The sequence below is a fragment of the Danio aesculapii genome, chromosome 13 (assembly GCF_903798145.1).
Source record: "Danio aesculapii chromosome 13, fDanAes4.1, whole genome shotgun sequence".
NCBI classification, from domain to species: domain Eukaryota; kingdom Metazoa; phylum Chordata; class Actinopteri; order Cypriniformes; family Danionidae; genus Danio; species Danio aesculapii.
This window is the reverse complement of record NC_079447.1, coordinates 28770882-28792728: the sequence shown is the minus strand read 5'-3', so window position 1 is coordinate 28792728 and position 21847 is coordinate 28770882. Positions and strand designations below refer to the sequence as shown.

Genomic DNA, 21847 nt, shown 5'->3' with positions numbered 1-21847 from the left:
TAGCCAGAGTCAATTAGAACCTGCTCTTAAAATAGATCCTCAAGTTAGACTCCTAGTGTACATTACATCTCCATCAGAAAGATCATCTGAGGACGCCACCTAACACAACTGGATAAATTTCCTCAACAAAAAAAGAAAAGCCCAAGGCTGAATTGACCGTGGTATTGGTTGCTTATGTAAGAAAAATCAAGAGTTACATCTGCCTTCAGAGAATACAAATATTCCCTTTATAGGCTCTCTATACCCTCTATTTTCCATACCAAGATTGCCCAGTGGGAAACTAAAGCTCAAAAACAAGTCTGAACTACTTTCAGCACAGCATATCTCCAAAAGCTTGAGCCAGTTAGAGCTTATCAACGACGAGCACTCAGTTTTTGTTTTGTCTTAGAGATGTCGGAGCAGAAGAATGATAAAATAAAACTACAGCTGATACAGAGAGACGTGGGTTTTCACCAACAAAGAATGTTAAGTTTGGCAAGAGCGCTGAAAGCAACTAAATTTTGGGACAGTGCTTCCATTAGAATTTTGTTCATCTTCATTTTTTTAAATATGAATACAAAGAGGCCTTCAATTTCATTATAAACCTCCCAGCGTTGTGACAAATTTTATATTTTTATAATTAAATTCATATTTATATATTTGTTCATATTTTATATATTTTCATATTTTTTTAATTAAATATGCCATTTAACACTGAAACTATCAGAATTATATAACTAGAATAGCCAAAGTGGTCATTCTGATCATTCTCATTTGAGATGTCATACTGTCATGTCATATTTACATTCAAAGCATCTATTGAGGCATTAGAATTAAGTTTTGAACGTCTGTCATCACTTACGAATTCATTAGCCTAAAAATAAGATCATTTTGGTATAGTCTAAAAATGTGTACAATTACTATAAACCATCCGCAAAGGTGCGAACATTTTTGCTTCGTCTGGCAATCAAGGGAGCAAAGTTCACACTGCACAAATTATGAAGTTTTGAAAGACATTTCTGAAAAGTTTTTGCTATCAGAAGGTTCCATTTTTGTTAGCAGGAAGTTGATGGGAAATAGACACTGAATTTAACTTTAACAGTGGAAATACTCAGAACTCTTTTGCATTTTGTAATTTTAATAAATAAATAAACTTAGAAAAAAAATATATAGACATTTAGTAAAAGTCAGTGTATTATAGTAATAGGCGTTTTATTTTAACCCTTTCACGCGTTCGATCGCACTACTGTGATCAGCCTTGACAGGTCCCTGAAGCATACAATCACACCTGTGTGATTAGATCATTCAGAACACACTTCATCAACTACTAAAGTTGACTGTGCACACCGAGGCATGCGCAGCACTTGTCAAATCACAATTTATCTGTGCTTTCAAACAAACAACATTTATTTTTAAAATTTAAATACACATAACTACAAGCAAAACAAACATTTAAGGTCTGTATAATACACGCAGACGTCTATGGAGATGGCAATAATAATTATTTTTCAATATAATTAGACAATGTGCTTTGTTCACGCAAGATGCACACGGTTTTTGTTACTAGAAAATTCTCTATTCCTCTCCCAGATAAACAGTTACTTTCCTTCATGTATTTTGGAAAAATATAATGAATAGACATGACGTAAATTCAGCAGCTCGGATCTCTCCTGTGGTTGTTGCTAGAAGGGATACAGTTATGATCTGAATTTAACGAGAAGAGTTATTTATTAAATTACACACTAATTGTATTTTAATCAGCATCTACACCTACCTCAACCCTAAACCCAACCTTCACGGTGATGTAAAAATATTTGTTGTTGACAGTGTCAAGAAAATTATGCTATACTGACACGAGTATCCCCAGCTATATCCAATCTAGACTTCATCACGCTGCAGGAGAGGGTAAAGTCTAGATGGGATACAGCTGAGGATAGTGACGATAATATTACATAATTTTTGACAAAATATATGTTCTATAACATATTTGAGTATCGGAGTGTCAGATCAAGGGTCAGCTGGACCATTTAAAACTCACGCATAAAAGGGTTAAAGTTAATAAATTACAACATTTAATAACAAAGTGACCGCCTCTGCATTACTACTGTAAAATTTTATTAAATTCAAAACAACTGTTTCACTTAGAAACAAAGTGACTTGTGGAGATTATTCATTAGGTGCTTTCCACATACAGACCTTTCCGGAAAATTACCGTCAATTCGCCAGAAAAAGAAGTTGTAACATTACCAGTAATTTGAAGTAATGCTGCTCTGTGTGAACACAGAAGGAAAATTGCCGGAGAGAGGTGAGACGTCTACTCCAGCCTATCAGACCATTCAGACGCATTCACATCTGCGCTGTTTATGAAAATAATAGCCTTTGAATAATTTTTCCCACACACATTTGGCTGCTAGATGTTATTTGGATAACGTTTCTATGTTCCTTCTTAATGCCAACGGTCTTAAAAATTATCGATAAAATGCTCATGACAAATCTCTGTCTGTTTACCTTCAGGCTCAGCTTCAGTTGCTTGACGCGCATGCACGTGAAGCAGCCAGTGAGGGCCAACACACACACACATTATGTACAACTCGACATGTGAAAGCATTCTTCCAAAGGTTTTCATAGAAGTTGTTCACAATACTTATCCATCCACAGAATTTGTTATGTCATCAAATGTGTAAACATTTAACTGCGGTTCACACTTCTGCCTATGTATGTCTCTGGGACAAAGCAGCTGCATGACTACTAAAGCTCTAAATAAAAGTGAAAACATCAACATTTCTGATTAATGATGTCAGAATTTAAGTATTTTGGAATGGATGTGTGAATGGTCTTTTCTGGAAAAATTCCAGAACGTCCTTGCCTGTGTGAACAGCACTTTTTTTAATCTACCGGTAAAGCTGTTCAGGAAATTTTCCGGATACGTACTGATATCACTGTGTGAAAGCATTTATTGAACAATTTGCTTTCGTTTAGCTCAAAAATCGATTCAAGTAAAAACAACACCGCAGTCTTGAGACACTCAAACAAAACAAAAATACTGAACCTAAAAAAACGTAACAATTATTATTTACTCTGTTAACTGTTGTATAAAATTGCACTTGTTTGTATAATAATTTAGCTATATAAATGGTCAACTCTCGCACATCATTAAACCAATTTTACTATTCTCATAGATGGAAAACATTGCACAATCCTACCTACAAACTGTGAAAAACTCTCTCTTTATATCGGCTAGGCTGTGAAGGACCAATAAGGCGCCTGACTGTGTTAATCATAAAAGATAACAGAATGATGTCACAGAGTTGCCACAAGGGGAATATCCAGAATCTAAACCGCGATGAAGAATGAATGACCCTTAACATCAAAAGCTCATTTCTTCTCATTTGCATTGCACTCATATGCATTCGGCAGTTGCGCGTGCATATTTCACAGAGACATGCGAGACTGATGACTGAACTAAATGTGAAAAACACAGAAAGATGACTACCCCTGCAGAGGATAATCGATTTTCTCCAAAATCGCAAATTCAGCTGGAGATACATTTCTCTAGACGTTAGCCCTCTGGGTAAACAAACTGGCAGTTCTCCACCTCTACATGTAATATTAAAAGAGCCATTTGGTAGTCAAGGTGTCTACAGATGCAGGTTTAAGTTTTAGCAACTTCATTTGCTCATATGCATTTTCAGCTTTGGTCTTTTCCTGTAGTTTTCGCATACACGTTTCACTTCTTCCTGTTCATGCTTCCTTCTGGCTTGTGGCCAGTTTGCTGAGGAGCCTTTGGGTCAGTTTTGACTTGAAGCCAATTAGTCCTTCCTCTTCCACCGTTCACTCAGACGAACTCAATCATCATCTAAAAGCGACCAGGATGTGCAGTTTAATGAGAAACCGCAGAGCGCCTTTAGTTTACAAGGCTAGAATCAAGCTTGAACGCATGCGGAATAATACTAAGGAGGGAGATTATGAGAAATTGTCTCTGACAGTGTGGTTACAAACTGAAGTGGTACGCGGGGATGTATTAATTTTCTTCATATCTCACTCCCCAACTGAACAGGCAGCAGGGGGAGAATTGAAAAGGATTTCTGAAAATCCCTGCAGAGACCTTTATCTTACCAAATATTACAGCAAATTCATTTCTGATGCCAAAGAACTCAGTAAAAAGCTTTGAATCTTAGGACAAGACAATGCTTCACAGCTAATCACCACATGTCAAGAGTTATCACTGTAACAATTGTCAAAACCATTTGCTTCATGTCTTCTGTAATGTGATATTTAATTCATAAAATGCTGCAGTTAAGCACTTTAATTCAATGTATGCTTATTAAGAATCTTGAATTTAAATAAACATTAAAAACTAAATGCTAAAACTGAATTTGGAACTGCAATATTTTAAATGAACAGTATGAACAAATACATTAATCTTGAGCTTTTTGAAAGATTAGAATTGGGTGTTAGCAAATGAGTTTAATAATTCATAGATGAACTTGAGAAAAACAGATTAATGAATTAATGCACATATGAGGTGTGCCCAAGGGGAAATATGGCGAGTATGCACAAAAAAAAAAAACCACAATACCAGTTATTATACAAAAATACACCTAATATTTTATGTATTCTGAAACCTGTAATGTAATGTATTTTTTATTTAATGCCATGTCAGCAACCGCTATTTTCATGGCATGAACATTTCAATAATGCAGACCCAATTAAAAATCAACAAACAAATGAAGTTAAATAAGATTTTTAGTGTTAATACATGATCAAAATTCAACAACTTTTCCTGGTATAACTGCTAAAAATGTCTTTAAGAGAGTTCATTTCATTAAATAAAAAGTCTTCTGGAATCATTAAAAGCAGGACAGTCCAGTAAAATGTGTTTTACAGTGAGAGAAGTTGTGCAGTACAAACATTGAGTAGGGTCTTCACCTTTCAGCAAAAAAAATCATGGGTTAGTCTTGTATGTCCAATATGACATCTGGTAAAAATCACAATCAAATTTAGTCTTAAAATGTCTTATAACTGTTTGAGATTTCAGGTTGCATTTCATACAGTTTATTATTTTTAATGCATCCCTCCCACGCCTCTTGCCACTTGTTTAAAACGTAAACATTGATGAAAGGTCTCGTCTCTGGAGGAGAAATTTGGCTTTTGTTCACCACTTGCAGAAAAATAAAGGAGCAATTCCATGGAAATGTCAACATTGCCATGAAAAAAAAAAAAAAAAAAAAATTGTGAAATCCTTTAAGTTTGTGCAGGCTTGTATTTTACAGTACTGTAAAAATACTCAATGTAATGTATCGATCAATGTTTTTAAACAATTATATATAAATTTACCAAAGCCACACAAGCGCCAATTTCACATCCGTCACACCAATAAGAAAGCTTTATGCTCTTAAATGATTTACCAAAAAAAAAAAAAAATCATTTTTGTTCTAAAGCGAGCTGTAAATATAAAATATGTTTACAGACTGATATTTTTCAGATACCTTAACTCTGTGGTCAATAGTTTTGGAAAATATAAAAAGATGTTAGGCTGGACAATATTGGAAAAAAAATTATCACAATATAATGTTTCATATCATTCGGTATCGATAACGATTTCATATTTTTAACAAGACTTTTGGGAGTATTAGGATTTAACCACTTTATTTCAATTTACCAACTTTACTAAACTCCGTCAACAAACAAATCTGAGCTTTCAAGTAAAGGAACCAACCATGATTATTCAAGTACATACTGCAACATTATAAATTGTGAAGTTGAATGACTAGATTACCCCATGTGCTAAAAATCTTTCAGATGGGGTGCTAGTGCTCGGGATGCACAAGAAAAACCAAAAAGCCACTCTGACGACATCCTTGCATCCTTTTTTATTTACAATCTCTTCACTGCTGCTATACAGCACTCATTTTCACTTGTGTTATTCTGACCTGAAGTGACAAGCGAGAGCACGTGGTTTCCTTCATTTTCAATGCGCTTGCCCTCAGTTTAATAAAACTACAGCCTTGATACCAAACATTTTTTTATCGTTATTGACAATGGTGTACGGTGAATAAATACGATTATATCTCCCAATCCTAAACAGATGTTTCAGTATAATGTTAACATATACTTTCTCTTTCTATACTTTTACTGCAAACGTCACATACATGACACTGGAATTGCTCAAAGGTTATAGTTAGCCTACAAGTTAACTACACCACATTCCCGTGATTCACCAACACTAAGCTTCTGACAAATCTCATGAGTTGGAGATTTGATGTTTTTGTAGAATAATAAAAAAAATTGCAGACTTTTAATCATTTACCCCAAACGCATAAAAGCGAAGGGGTAAAAATGCTATGAAATAGCTGTAAAACAGCAAAATTAAAAAAAAAAAGAAAAAAGATTTCTGGTCTCTGCAGCACCAGTGTACCCCCTAATAGCTTGTTAAATACACAAGTAGTGAATTAATTAAAATAATAAATCTGGAAGAAAAAAAAAAAAAAAAAACACACAACAGCTGGAGCATAAATACTTTGCTAGAGAAAAATTTATCAAACTGACACAATGACACTGGGATATCACTCTTAATTCATGAGTAAGGTCTTGTACACTCATTATTTCACCAAAAGCCCTCGTCTACATCTGGTAAAAGTAGAGTGGACTGCGAAGGAGGAATGTCATGGTCATAAACTCATCTCCATGACCTTTGAACACAGAGGTCACTCAGTCATCCAGCACAGGATCACGAGACAGAATAGTCTCTGTTCTGTGTCTTTAAAACTCTTTATGGATACATGTATTACTACGTTCCTGTCAAAGGTCAGCTCGTTTAAAAAAAAAAAAAAAAAATTCATATCTGACTGCCTGCTCATATCAATGCTGAGAACATTGGGGAAAACACTTACAGGCTAACTGAGGCTCTGTTCATATAGCGCTGACTTAAATGAAGGAATTAAACTCTGCTGATTCAGCAAGATGGCAAAAGAAAATGTTACGAAATCCGGATGCCAACTTAAAAACAGCCAGTTTTTTTAATAAATAAAATAAGGTCTTTTGAAGCTTAGCTGGTAGATAAGAGGAAGAAAAACATCCTATGGCAAAGAGCTACAAAAGCATCATATTTTCAAGGCTGTAGAGTTTTCACAGACAGTATCTCAGGCAAGAGATAAGCTGAAGAAGCCTTCAAATATTGCCCTTCACATTTAAAAACCAATTCACCCTTTGGCAAGTAAAAGGTAACCTCATATATTAATGCCCAGGACATCCTTCAACACAAAATTTACTGGGATACTAGGGTGCCGCTATTGAATTCCCTATTGTGTTTGCTGATATTCAAAATCAGGTTTTAAAAGCAGTATTAAGCTGGGCATCTTCTTTATGGTCTCTAAAATTAATTAAAATAAAAACTTAAATATAAAATTAAATAAAAAATTTAATAAAAACAAGAAAATAAAGAGCTTTGGCCGGTTTGCATTAATTTCTCACAAAAATAGCCCAAAGTCAAATGAATAGCCTATAGCACAGGTGTCAAAAGTGAGTTCCTGGAGAGCCGCAGCTCTGCACAGTTTAGTTCCAACCCTAATTAAACATACCTGATCAAACAAATCAAGTTCTTCAGGGTTTGTTTCAAACCCTCAGGTAATGGAGTCAGAGCAGGGTTGGAACTAAACTGTGCAGGGCTGCGACACCTCTTGCCTATAGGGTTTATGTGAGGGGATTTAAACAAATAAATAGACTTGTCAATGAGAACATCGGTTGTTGTTGCTATCTTTAGTTTGGTGTTCATATTCTGTTTTGGTTTTTGATGCAGCTGTTAAACACCAGACTGGTGCAGTGTTGATACCTTATGGACAAAGCAGTGCACACAATTTTAAAAGCACACTAAGAAGTGTGCACATTAACAAAAACAGCATAAGCCACTTAAGCAATTCTGAAGGCCAAGAGAGCAATGGGAGCAGAGCGAGTCCAGTGGCACGAGTTTAACAAGTCCCGCAGAGGATCTGCAAAGGAATATGTTCGTTTTGAGTTTATTTTATGATCAAAGTTGTCAAACAAGCATTGGTTCCTGCTTCTTTCTTACCCAGAATGAGTGTAAAATAAAAACCCCACTGCCTACAAGCATTTTGAAAATGTTATTGCAGAACACGGACAGAACGCTGAAATATAAATGCTTACAATAGCATCAGCTAATGACTCGTTTCCACTGACTGGTACGGGTCACCTTTATCAGGCCTGCGTTTCCACTAACAAGGGTACCCTTTTGGTGGGCGTATGACAAAGTTTCAGTCGACGTCATTCATGCTCGAGGAAATGTCTACAGTAAAGCTGTATGGGTCACTTACATATCATATGAAAAGCACTTCTCACAAAACAGATGCTTTACACACATAAATACTTGTGTAGAATGTTTATTACTAACTTTTCTATGAACATGAGTTGATTATAACTGCAGATCAATGACAGTGCGAAACAGCCTACTGTAACGTCTGTAATTATATTAAATAACTAAATAAATGAACATATATAAACACATACAGCCCCATACAGTCTCCGATATATGTTACCAACTACAGAAGAACACACACAACAGACATTTCGTTCGTATTTAGGTTCAAAACAACACAAAATATAGCCCACAGTCAGAGAGTAATTCGGTCATTCCCAGTTCATATTAGTCCAAAAGGTGAAGATAATAAGTTATCCATGGCATTTTGTTCATGTTTGCTGATAAATAATGTGCTTCTTTTTTTCCAGCTTCTCCTTTGTTTCTTCACGCTTCACTCTCGCGTTTGTCAGTGTCTGACAGGATCGGGTTTCAAAAGCACGTTAATAATCAAGCGCAGGTTATTATCATCAGCTCAAGAAGTTTATATAATAATAATGTTAGACGCCCGCGAGCGCTAGCAAGAAAGCGAAACCGCTCGCGCCTCAGACTGGCTCGTAAAAAAGGGGCACAGGGTAAATCTGCTCTTCTTCTTGGCTTTGTGGCTGTTCATCCAGACGACGACAAGGTTTGTTTGAGCCCAGATCGACCATGGCTCGTTATTATATGTTTATATAATTCCGCTGTAATCTCTCGCTTCAATTTCAAACATGGCGGGTTTTTTGTTTTCATTCTGGCTTGTTGCGTAAGCGAATGACGCATCTCTGTAAACCAATAGCGTTCAGCTGTGCGTGTGGCTCCGCCTTTTGGTACCCCTTCTCGTGTTTGGTACCCTTTCGAAAGGGTGCCGAAAAAGTGGTACGGTACGCTTTTAGACAGTGGAAACGGCCATAAAAGCGTACCAAACCGAACCATACCGTACCACTCAGTGGAAACGGGCCATAAGTGCACAGGATGCACCATTGGTAGGACCACATGGAATTTAATAATATGCTAATACAATTAATGTACAACACATAGTGAAGTAATATTTTCTTTCTTTTAGTAGATATATTATTTGAAAGATTTACTTTGTTTACTAGGCTCTAATTAATTTAGCATTACAAACCTTAAAGAAAACAATGTTTGTTATGTTTTAGTTATATGCCAAAGCTCCACGATATTGGAAAAAATGTAGCATTGCGATATTTTGTTATTTTTTGACATTGTGATATGAATACAATTTCACCAGATCGCTTAAACGTATGGATTTGGAAAGAATTTATACTTTTAGATGATTCTGTGGGGGAGAGCAACTGCATAAAAAAATCTAAAAAAACAAATATAAAACATAGGATTAATACAAAAGTTACAATTGAAATAAAGGCACAGTAATTAAATAATACAAAGTAAATAATTCAATAAAAATGATCTTTATTTAAAAGTTACTAACGTTACACAGCCCTCCAAAACACATGCAAGAGATAAATTAGAATGCAGACTCAGCATTGCAAATCCTGCGATGTGACTTGCGAATGATCACATTGCGATATCAATGCTGAAACGATATATTGCGCAGCCCTATTATGTCCTCAAAATTATTCTGCATTAGTCCACAGATTTTTTTTCTACAAAATTCTGTGCAAAAAAAAAAAAAAGATTCTACAGATACTGACTGGCCCTAGAGTACAGAGATCACAACACTCAAGTATAAATTGGGCTTTACACAAATCCTGGTCACAAAACCAGTGTTACTCTGTGGCATTTAATCCAGCATTTTACATTGGGAGATAAATTAGGGTAAAGTAAATATCCATAAACATTTTTGCAAACTGGAAAAATCCACCTTCAAAGACAGCCTGTGTTCATATTTTGGATTTCCAAAGTATTTTGATACAGCTGACTTTAAAGAACTATTTTGCTGTGGGAGATAGAGATTAGATATTGCACCCTCTGTTTCTGACATTCTCTCTGCTGTTCCTGTCTGAGGGGAGCAAGTTGAGAGACTAAGCAGTCGAGTGGAATGAAGTTGCATCTGTGCAGGTGAGATTCTCATCTGGTTTCATTTCTTTCCATGTCAACATTATAAAAATCCTACTAGATACTATCGCAATAATCCATCATACCAGAATACAGCAACAACCTTCTAACTCATCCAGATAGGAGCTATAGCCTTTGCTACATCTATATGGTTGATAAAACAAAAACAGTCATGTGCATACTATACTCGAGAGCAGTGGTCCACAACTTTTTTATGACCACGGACAATTTTTTTGACAATTTTTCCGTGGCCTGGGGGACCGGGAGTGGGGGAGGTTTGCACGTAGATTGCTAGTAGACCATCAATCATTTTCTCAGAGGATGACAAGCTGACAAAACATTGCTGCAACTCTGATACAAGTTTTATTTATGACAAAAAATAAAAAGCACAGCAGTGTTTGGGGGTTCTGAGTTTGTATGAGGTGATTAGTCTACCAAAATGTGTATATTCCATACAAAGGATTAAGCTGATTGGGGAGTTCTATTCATGTGACTTGCGGTGCGCTAGCAGCATTCTGAAAACAGGAGTTGTTTTCAAATGGTTGCAAGCCACGCGTTTCTATAGAAAATAACGTACTTGCACATGAAAAAGATGCGATATGTGAACAAGGCCGCCGTCATTTGCGACCTGCAGCTTCTTGCACAGACATGCTGAATTAACCGGATTTGTTGATAAAATGGGTTGTGGATCCTTTTCTTGGCAGTCCTTCACTGCAGTGGCAGTGTTGTGCCGAGAAATTCACCTCTGCCATAAAATGCACCCCCTTCATTGACTTTCAATAGCCTTCTCAGTCTGCATTTAAAAGAAAATAAATAAAAAAAAATAAAAAAAATCAAGGGCCATAATTGATCAAAACATAATGATTATTATTTTTAGAAAGAACAAGAAGTTAAACGCATTTTAAAACACACTTGGTTTACAAATAAATGTAAACATAAAAATATTGACTGTAGTATAAGTAAAGGTTTATTTATAGACTGTTGTTATGAGCCAGTTTCTAAAATTAGGCTTTTTAGTGAGTTTTAAACAAACAAAAAAACATAAAATTGTTGTCGTTTTAAACTAAACCACACATTAAACAATTCCCTTTACTAAATCTCATCTGTATTGTATTTAAACTAAATCCATTTATATTTATATACATTATATTTATATACAATATATATATTTCTAAGGGAGGGGTTCAATTCACTGAACTCACCTTGGTCACTGTCATTAGTTGTCATAAATTGCTAAAATATTATTTTATAATAGAGTTAAGTTAACATATGGACATGTCAGAGGGGGTGCATTTTACAGCTGGGGTTGTGTTTCTCGACAACGCCAGCACAAGCTTAACTGGCGCTTTAGGTAAACGATGGTTGTGGGTAGGGCGGTTGTCGCGGATAAAACTGAAAAGTGGGAGGAAGGGGTGGTATTGGAATGGCAGTGGGCTCCCTATGCCACCCCTAGCAAGATGCCGGCCTGGGCAATTGTCCACAATGCCCATGCCTAAATCAGTCACAGTTTCACTGGGCATAACATAATATAATAATATTATCATCCTTTTCCCCTTCGCAAAGAAACTTTCCAAAGACGTCAGTTTCTTACTCATTTTGCTAGCTTGTGGGTTACATTTTGGCACTAAATTGGCCAAGATGTAACAGAGAACATGGTCATTTTTCAAAATAAAATATTTTTCTAAATAAAAAATCGTTCAGACTCAGACAATAAGTAAAATGGAAATAATTACTGATCTCGTGCGGCCCGGTACCAATTGATCCACGTACCAGTACTGGTCGACGGGTTGGGGACCACTGCTGAAGAGGAAATTCTCTTTACACCAGGGGTGGGCAAACTCGGTCCTGGAGGGCCGGTGTCCTGCACAGTTTAGCTCCAACTCTGATCAAACACACCTGCTTATAGATAATTAGTGATCTTGAAGACACTGATTAGCATGTTCAGGTGTGTTTGATTAGAGTTAAAGCTAAACTATGCAGGACACCGGCCCTCCAGGACCGAGTTTGCCCACCCCTGCTTTACACGCACCCTACACATAACTTAAGTTACACTTTTCAACCAAAATACACTTAAGGTCTACTTTCTTCTTTATGACAGTCACCAGACTGATTTTCCACTGCTATTAAAAGGAGAAACAAGGAAAAAGACACACAGGGCTTTGTGAGAGAGCTGACCAAATCTGTCACGCACTTTGCTTCATCCTGATGTTAACAAGCTTTGATTTGAACAAGTGACTGAAAGCAGTACGGCCCCATCCCAGCACCGCCACTGTAATCCTGCCAACAGGGGCAGAACAATCAACATGCCAATAATTGTGTTGTGGAGCAGATATCAGATCAAACGAATTTCTCGGTGGAGATAAAAGCCCCCTGTTTCCCAATCCCGGCTGCATCCGAGGGCAGACGTGGCTCCGGATAGGGAAAAATATTCAGGGTCTGACCCTTGCATAACACAGCTATACTAGAAGAATCCACGATGAGCATCTGCGCAACCTCGCTGCCGCCGTCCCGAGGCTGTCATACACCATGGCTGGTCATAGAAGCTCATTTCCTCGCAGAGACACGATCTTTGACATCTGTTTAAAATCTATTACGTAAGCAGCACAGAAATAAATGCAGCAGGACAAGGCAAAGGTCATGTCGAATCAAATTTTTCAATAAATTTAAATTCACTGGGTAAATTTAAGTATAAAGAAGAACACAAGCTGCCCCGTGAGAGAGGGATTCAATGTGAGGTGTCGTGAGCCAGATGAAGGAGCGCTAACTGGAATCCCCAAGCAGTTGTCCATGTACATCATGAGAGTATATGATGAACGCAGCAATAAACTAGGTGAGAAATGGGTAATTATTAAGTCTATGACATCCAGTATCTTACCATTTCACCCACGCATACAGAACAAAATAGTTCCCTCAGTCTGCAGTACAACTTGTAGGACAATTACAAATAAACGGTGATCAATGCCGCACAGAGAAGAAAACCGATACATTCAGTAATGTACATTAGGCGTGCCAAAAGGTAGCAATTCCCAAATGTGCAGTGGTTCATTCACCTCATTGTGCCTTGATCACAATATCAAATGCACTCACAATAGAAAATGATGGACGGCTGTAGGAACAAAGCACAAAAACACAAACAAAACCTCAAAACTGTTTTTGTTACTTAACCTAGAGGGAAGCTACATGAGCTGAATATTATGTGAGCTATGATTTCAGCAAACATCCTTTGAGACAGATGGTACGTTACTAAAAAAGTGTGGTTTCATGGTACACCACCCTCACTCAAAAAAACTGAGTGCTACATGTACACTGTCAAGTGGTGATTAATAGAACAGACACATACAGCTTCTGGAGACCGAAAGTTACTGTATATGCATGATGCATAATTTTATTTATTTATTTATTTATTTATTTATTTATTTATTTATTTATATATATATATATATATATATATATATATATATATATATATATATATATATATATATATATATATATATATATATATATATATATATATAAATGAAAGATTGTGCTCTTGCAATTCCAATGTCCAACTTATTCTTTTAAATGCTGAAGTAATGTCCTGTTAAAATGTTAGTGAGTGAAGCTTTGGATTCAGAAATAACTACATTAAAATATTGTAAATGATAAAACGATCTGGACAAACAATGATGAATATTTTATGATTGAAATTAAATGATCCTGTGCAAACTGGTACTTGTTATCAAGTAGTATAAAGAGATGTACTAAATTAACTGGAAGTTCATGACACCGAAAGCTTGCGTAATTCCCGACGTGCCCACAGTCATGTTTAAAAATAAGATATCAAAATGCCAGTTTTTGTCTAAAAGTTAAAGTTATGCAATATGCGTTACTTCAAAATTGTTGTTAAAATATATAATAATAATAATAATAATAATAATATCAGATTACATCGAACATCATTCTACTCCAAATTTGAATGTGACTTTATTCTGGTTGTAAACCGCTCTAAATAAAATGAATATTTCTGCAGTTCTAATGAAAGATGCTACCCATCGGATGGTGCTACTAACACTATTTTTGCAATTCTAAAAGGTTTAAGGTTGATTTTAACTACTATAAAGCTTAAAACCACATTGTGGATAAGATGCTGGTAGTATAAACCAAGAACTTGCATTTTCCGCAAAAAAATTTATCTTCTAACTGCGAGTAATAAATGCTGATTAAGTAGCACAAAAAGACAACGCAGAACCTTGTTGCTGATTGGTCAATAGTAGCATTATGACTTATGATAGTACTGCTTTTATTTATTTAATTAGGACTACTTCGCCAAAGTTCATCATCATGGTTAAATACCCATGGCGAGTTTAAAAAAATAATAATAAAGTTCTTGCAAGCATTACAAATTAATGTCATTCACATTTAATTTTTAAGATCACACTCTTCCTATGGTGAAAGAAAATCTTCCCATGCGGGAGGAACGTTAAAGTACAAACGTGGAACTCCTCTGATAAGATACAGCTTGATATTTGAGTTGTACAGCTTTGAATCTGTGCCTGTAACAACCCCCAAATCTATTGACTGTATTTACAAAATGGCACATCGACCAGTCATTACTTAAAAAAACTAACAAAATCACAGTTGGCTGTGTCGCCACCTACAGGCGTAAAACTAACAACTATGTAAAACGTCACCGACAGATCCTAAATTAAGACTAAATGTACTCATAACATTCGAGTCATACTCTTTACAACCTCAAGAAAACTCCATGACTGACTGTTAGCTCTCAAATAGGAGAGCCACCAACTTGAATGTGTTGTTTTACTGCTTCCCTGTAACATTACAGATGTTTACAATTCATACTAAACATGTTTATTTAATGGTTTACAACTAGGGTCGTTCACCATTTAAACTCATGTTTAACCGGTCATCGTCGTTTTCGACCCTAAATTTCATCGGCATTTCAAAACTGTTCAAGGAAAAACTCATTTTAATAGAAAAAAATCATAATATTGTGTGAATGCAGTTAAGCAAAACATGGTCCTTTGATAGCCTGGCAGAGAAATCACCGCACGGAGCGATAACACTATCTTTGTGAGCCCAGTCTACTGACTTTGGCTATTTAAACGTGCGGACTATACCGTCATACCGACTGTTTTTCCACATTCACACACACACACACACACACACGAAACATTTCAATACAATCGCAACAAACAACTTATATTCGCCCCGCTCCAGCAGCATTCAACACGAAGAAAGCAGAAAACCGAAAAACCTACCTTTCGACTCAGCGTTGTTCCCGAATAGAAATAATAAGCTATGCCCAGAACCCAAAGCACAGCGAAACATAGTAACATCCTAGATTTCCTGCGCATTGCTGTGTTTTTTGATGCGGTGATACAGTGGCTCGCTCGAGGTTTGTGCCTTGAAAAGCCACTGACGTCCACGTTCTGCGTCTCGCTGTGGCCACAGCGCTCAACTAACACGGCTTCAGCAGCAGCAGCGGTTGGCTAGAGGAAGAAGCAGGAAACAGCCAGCATCACCGGGTTAGAGGGGAAAGGGTAACCGACTTTAATCCAATCACGCTCCGCAGAGACGCGCACGGAGGCGGGCTGGGGGTGGAGACATCCATCGTTAGCCTGAAACTCCTCAAGATGCGCCGAGGAATCATTGTTTGGCGCATGCTGGAGAAGATTTTACAAACATGTTATTATGGTCTGACGCTTTCTCTCGAAAGTCGTAAAAATAAGATTGCTTTTTATCCACTGCTGCATATTTTTGTAATCTGCTTATCTCGTAACGCTGCCTTATCTCGTGCACACAGTGATTGCTTGTTTAATTTTGTCATTTTATCAAATAGCTTTAGATTTTTTATTTAGTAATTGCTCAACAGCAACAAAAAATCCAATAAAACATTGAAGATTTATAAAATGGAAAAATTACTAAATGTATAAAAGTTTGTTTTGATGACTTTAAGGAGGACTTGCAAACAGGCCCATGACAGTTAACTTGACATAGCTAGCTTTTTGTTGAAATGTAAAAGACCTGATATGCATTTTTGTACAAGTCTTGCACAACTGAATATATTCATAACATTCTTGGCAAGTTTATTTATATAGCACATTTCATAAACAGTGGCAATTCAATGTGCTGTAATAAAGAAAATAAATAATAAGTAAAAACCGATTACAATGTGATAAAGCAGGTTATAGAAAAAATTAAAAGAAACAAAGATATAATAGTGCAATCTGTCGTCACATCCTAAGTGTTACACTACCCTGACATTAAACAGAATACATTTGTTTCATTATTTGAAATGAAAATGAAATAAAATTGAGGAACTATACTAAAATTACTCAACTGAATTAGCAATAGCTAAAATAATTTATCATTGTTAATATTTGGTAGGATATCCTGTAGGACGATATTTGGTCGAGTTACAACTATTTAAAAATCTGGAATCTGATAGTTCAAGAAAAATCTAAATCACTTTTAAAGTTGTCCAAATGAAGTGCGTGGCAACCCATATTCCTAATCAAAAATTGAGCTTTGACATGTTCACAGTGGAAAACGTACAAACTATATTCATACAAAATTATCTTTAATACTCTAATGATTTTTGGCAACAAAAAAAATCAATCATTTTAACCCATACGATATATTTTTGGTCATATCATATGGGTTAAAATGACAGATTTTTCTTTCATGCCAAAAATCATTCAAATATTGCCAAAAATATACCCGTGCAACACATACTGGTTTTGTGGTCCAGGGTCACATATGTGCTAAGATTACACACATACAGTACCTCCCAGAAACTCAGAAATCATAATTACAGCAGATTATTTTGGTCAGGAACCAAAAGCCATCAATCACAGTTATGTCATTTAGTGCAGCTTATCTAGACTAAATTATAGATAATCATATTTTACGGGTCTGTACAACTGTGACTCCTAACCCCCTTTTTGTGAGACATAATTTGAAGACCCTCCAATCCTGTCATTATACATAAATCTTTGGTTTTAGTTTAATTATTATAATTTTTCCATTTACATTTTTTTTAAATTAGAGTTATGCACATGACATCCTGAAAAAAATCTGTTTGCCACAAATACAATGTTTCACATTTTTATAAATCATAACAAAATTGTTGTGAATCAGTTTGCATTGTTTAGTTTTAGTTCAGTTGTGGCCCCGAATTAATAATTTTTGTCCTATAGAAAATGAGGTTCATTATTTTTATATATTGAAACCATATAATTTGCTTCTTTAATATGACTTAACATTACTGAAACAAGTCATTACAATCAATGTGATCACGATTTAGTAAATCAAACTATTATATTGTGCACATTATTTACATGAAGGAAGAAAACAAATCTGTGAAAATAATTTGAGGCAACAATATACATTTTTTCCCCTGTATGCATGTGCAGGACTCCGAATGATCTAATTTAATGACACTTAATGGGCTCCTCTGGAACTTTGCAGAGGCCCATATTGAGAATGTTTACACCTTTTACATAAATAAATCCCAATGTGTCCGGACAGAACTATTGCTCAACACAAGACTGATCTTAAAGGTTAGTTTGCACCAAAGTGAAAATAGTGTTATCATTTACTCACCCTCAAAGCATTTTAAACCCATAATACATATTCAAACAAAAATACATTTAATAATACACTTTTTAATAATAACAATAATATTTCACCCAAATTTAGACATTTTAAACACTCATATAATCAAAAATGCTGGTTTGTTGTAACTGAACATCAAATATGGACAAACACAACGTTGGGTAATTTTTTTCAATTAATTTTAAATTTCGCTTTTTAACCCAACCATTGGGTTTGTCCATATTTGACGCAATATTGGCTTACAGAAACCCAGATTTTATTTTTAGAGTGCAAAGAGTATAAAAATTAATCCATAGGAAATTTGAGCATTGAACTTTTCTTCACATAGATTAGGGAACATAATCAGAAGCTCAAAACCTTTGTTTTTTCTGTTGAACACAAAGGAACATAATGCTGGAAACCAACCTCTGCCTTTCATAGTATTTGTTTTTCCTACTATGGATGTCAATGGTTACTGGTTTCCAACATTCTTTAAAATATCTTCTTTTGTGTCCAAACCTACCTAGAACAAACCTCATACTTTCTTCCAAAAGATCATGTGCCGTGTGACCCGTAAATGAACCACAGTGATTCTTGCATGGCACGCTTGCGCTTTCATGATCCCAACTGAATACTGTAAATAATGTCTCCTGATCAATGTTTATACATGAATAAAAGCCTCAGTGCTGAGTTGCATTAGTGTCTCTTGGATTAAACCGCATGATTCATAGGGGATTTTTTTTCCCATCTCTTTACAAATATTCTCCAACATCACAATGAACAGATTTACAATAAAGGGACTATTTGACATAAAATGAGGGAGTGTAAATGATGACAGAATTGACTTTCTAGGGTGTACCAACCCTTTTGCGCTTAATAAAAGGTGCAGAAAACTATTGGAATGAATGCAGCTTCGCAAATTGATGCTTGGCGTCTTCTGGAAGTTCACAAGGATTTCGTTTAAATATTTGACAGAGACCTAGAGAGATTTGAAGAAGAGCCGCTCGTCCCTGCATCAGCTGACAGACGATTGATTTCAGACAGTCGATAGTGACATTCACTTATTCATCAAAATGGGCCCACTGGGTGTCTTTTAAAACCTGAGAGGGAAAAAAAAGCCATCTAATTTATATATGTAGAAACTCCTTTAAATTATCAATGGCCAGCTGTGATGAATAATACAAGCTACAATTAGAAACAGATTCTTCATTTTAAAGCACGCATTAAAAATTTAACCGCAATGTTTTTGAGCCATCGAATAATTTGAATAAAAGACGAGGCTGACTTAAGAAAAACTGCACTGCACTTCTAAAGGAAACACTTGAATGACCTACTTTTCTTCTGGTGACAGGCAGCGCACACACTGGATCTTTATGAACACAGCGCTGCAGTTAAAGATTTGGGCTGCCAAGTGGCACCCAATTCAATCTTGCGTCAAACTTGAGCGAAGCACTTATCCTCCGATTGCTCCAGGACAGCTGCTGATGCTATAAGTGTGCTGTAAATTGATTAGGATTGAGTGTCTATGAAATAACAAATAGCTGGAGGGTTCGATCATGATGTGCCAAGAATCAGACCACTCCAATATAACAGCATAATAAGGTAAATGGTTTGAGTTCTTGATTTATTTACATATAAATGTTATAAAACCTACAAAAATCTGAATTTGATGTCTAAAAGAATGCACAAGATACAGGGGTTAGATGATGAAACTGAAACACTGGCCAATTTAGTGTTGGAGGTTTCACCAGCAGCAACAATCTTGGGCTGTGGACAATGTGAAACATGTATTGTTCTCTGATGAGTCCATTTTCACTTTTTTCGTCTTTCCCACATCCAGGAGAGTTATGGTGTGGAGAAGCCCCAAAAAAGCGTACCACCCAGACTGTTGCATGACCAGAGTGAAGCATTGGGGTGGATATATGATTGGTAGTTTGGGCTGCAATATCATGTCATTCACTTCCCCAATACTTTGGTGCTTCACTGCCAAATACAATCGAACCATTCTGTGGAAATTGTGTACACCCATTGGTTCAAACATTGTATCCTTACAGCGATGCGTGTATTAGGATAATGCACCAATACTCACAGCTATACTGATGACAGTTTGATAAACATGAAAGTGAAGTTGAACATTTCTTATGGCCTGCACAGTCACCAGATTTAAATATTATTGAGCCACTTTGTTTTTTTTTTTTGAAGAAGAAGCCAGGAATTGTTCTCCCGCCTCAGTATCACAGTGACCTAGCCACTATTCTTGATTTCTTTGCAGGACTTGTATTTGTGATTCCCAAGAAGAATTGATGCTGCGTTGGCTGTAAAAGGAGGACAGACACCCTACTAATGAATTGTTGAGGTCCAAAACCAGGCGTTTTTAGTTTCATTGTCCAACCCCTGTATATCTAAATGCTACAAACATGAAATAACCTTTACAGGGTTCCCGCTCTAAGTTAAATGTCAAATTCCCTGACTTTCACCAACTAAAAAGATGAATTTTCATCACCTACAGTAGAATAAAGAGAAAAGCGAGCAGCTGCTGTGTCCCTCCAGAATTGAACAATTATGTGATTTTAAAATGTAAACGCAAAATCAATCAAATGGCACATTTTCAGCTTGCCGTTTTTAAAATTGCAATTTCCTTTTGGCAAAGAATCGAAGACTGCATTTGATTGCCGGTTGAATAAAATGGCAGTGAAATATAGCTTAACCACAAGCAAAACATGTGCAACAACATGATAAAAAAACAGTACAGAAAAAATACATTCTGATAAATAGAACAACTTTAAAATGAAAATAATAATAATAATAATAAAATACATCTTTTAACCTTTATGTACTGTTGGGGATGTTTTCAACCACTCTGGGGTGATTTTGTGTCTTAATTTGGCTATTACTTCTGTGTTTTTGCTAGCAGAATGATTTTTGGTGACAAATATTAACATCTTAACACATATTTTGGGAAAATGCTTTGAAATTTAAAAAAAAAAAAAAAACACAATACACTCTGGGCAAATTTGTCACCCTTTTATTATGTTAGGGATGAAAACATCCACTACATTAAACTGCTGTAAAATTACATCATTTGCATCAATGCATATTTTCTTCAAAAAATTTTTTTTGCATAAATCTGTTAATCAACTTCAGTTCTGATCAAAACTACTAAAATGCTTAGAAAATTACAGCATTTTAACTCGTTAATTGCCAAACTCATAAATAATGTCACTGATTTGGTGAAAATAAAACACACAAAATGACGTATTTTCAATAGAAAAAGTATTGTAGACTGGATAATTTTTAACTTTTATCAAAGTCTTGGACATGTAAAACAACATCACCTTTGAGGCATTTTTTTGATTAATTAAAAAAAACAATTTCTCCCTAATTAACTGTTGGTGGCTGTTTTTGCCCCACTGACTTCCATTATAACCAAATTTTTTGACTACAAAACCATGACATCATATAATCATGCATTTTTGATTGTTGGTGGTTTTCCCTGTTTCAAAGAGGCCTGTGCAAAAGATTAGTTTCCTGATTTTATATGGAGTATAACAGCAAATTAGTGTGTGTATGTGTCTGTAATTGTGTGTGAGTGACCTCTCCACAATTACCTTGATTAATCAAAATATGCATCTCAGCTCTTAGAACTACATGGAGTAAATAACAACAAAGATTGTGTATTTAAGCACCATCAAATGTGGTTATAATGCAAGTCAAGAGGGCCAAAACAGCCACTAATAGTAAATTAGGGAGAAAAAAGTTAAATCTACCAATGCATCAAAGCCAATGTTGTTACTAATCGTTCACATGTCCAAGACAAAAAAAAATCCAGTCCACAAATACTTTTTATATTGACAAATGTCATGTTGTTTGTTTTTT

The 21847-nt window shown here is 35.7% G+C and overlaps 1 protein-coding gene across 1 annotated transcript in view; it reads right to left on the bottom strand.

Moving 5' to 3' along the window:
• The window catches only part of galnt2 (UDP-N-acetyl-alpha-D-galactosamine:polypeptide N-acetylgalactosaminyltransferase 2), a 152287-nt gene extending 136416 nt beyond the window's left edge, over positions 1-15871 (bottom strand). The window contains exon 1 of the mRNA XM_056470550.1: positions 15634-15871. Within this exon, the coding sequence (XP_056326525.1) occupies positions 15634-15729 (96 nt within the window). The 5' untranslated portion in view covers positions 15730-15871. The remainder of the gene's footprint in view (positions 1-15633) is intronic.
• Positions 15872-21847: the final 5976 nt, after the last annotated feature.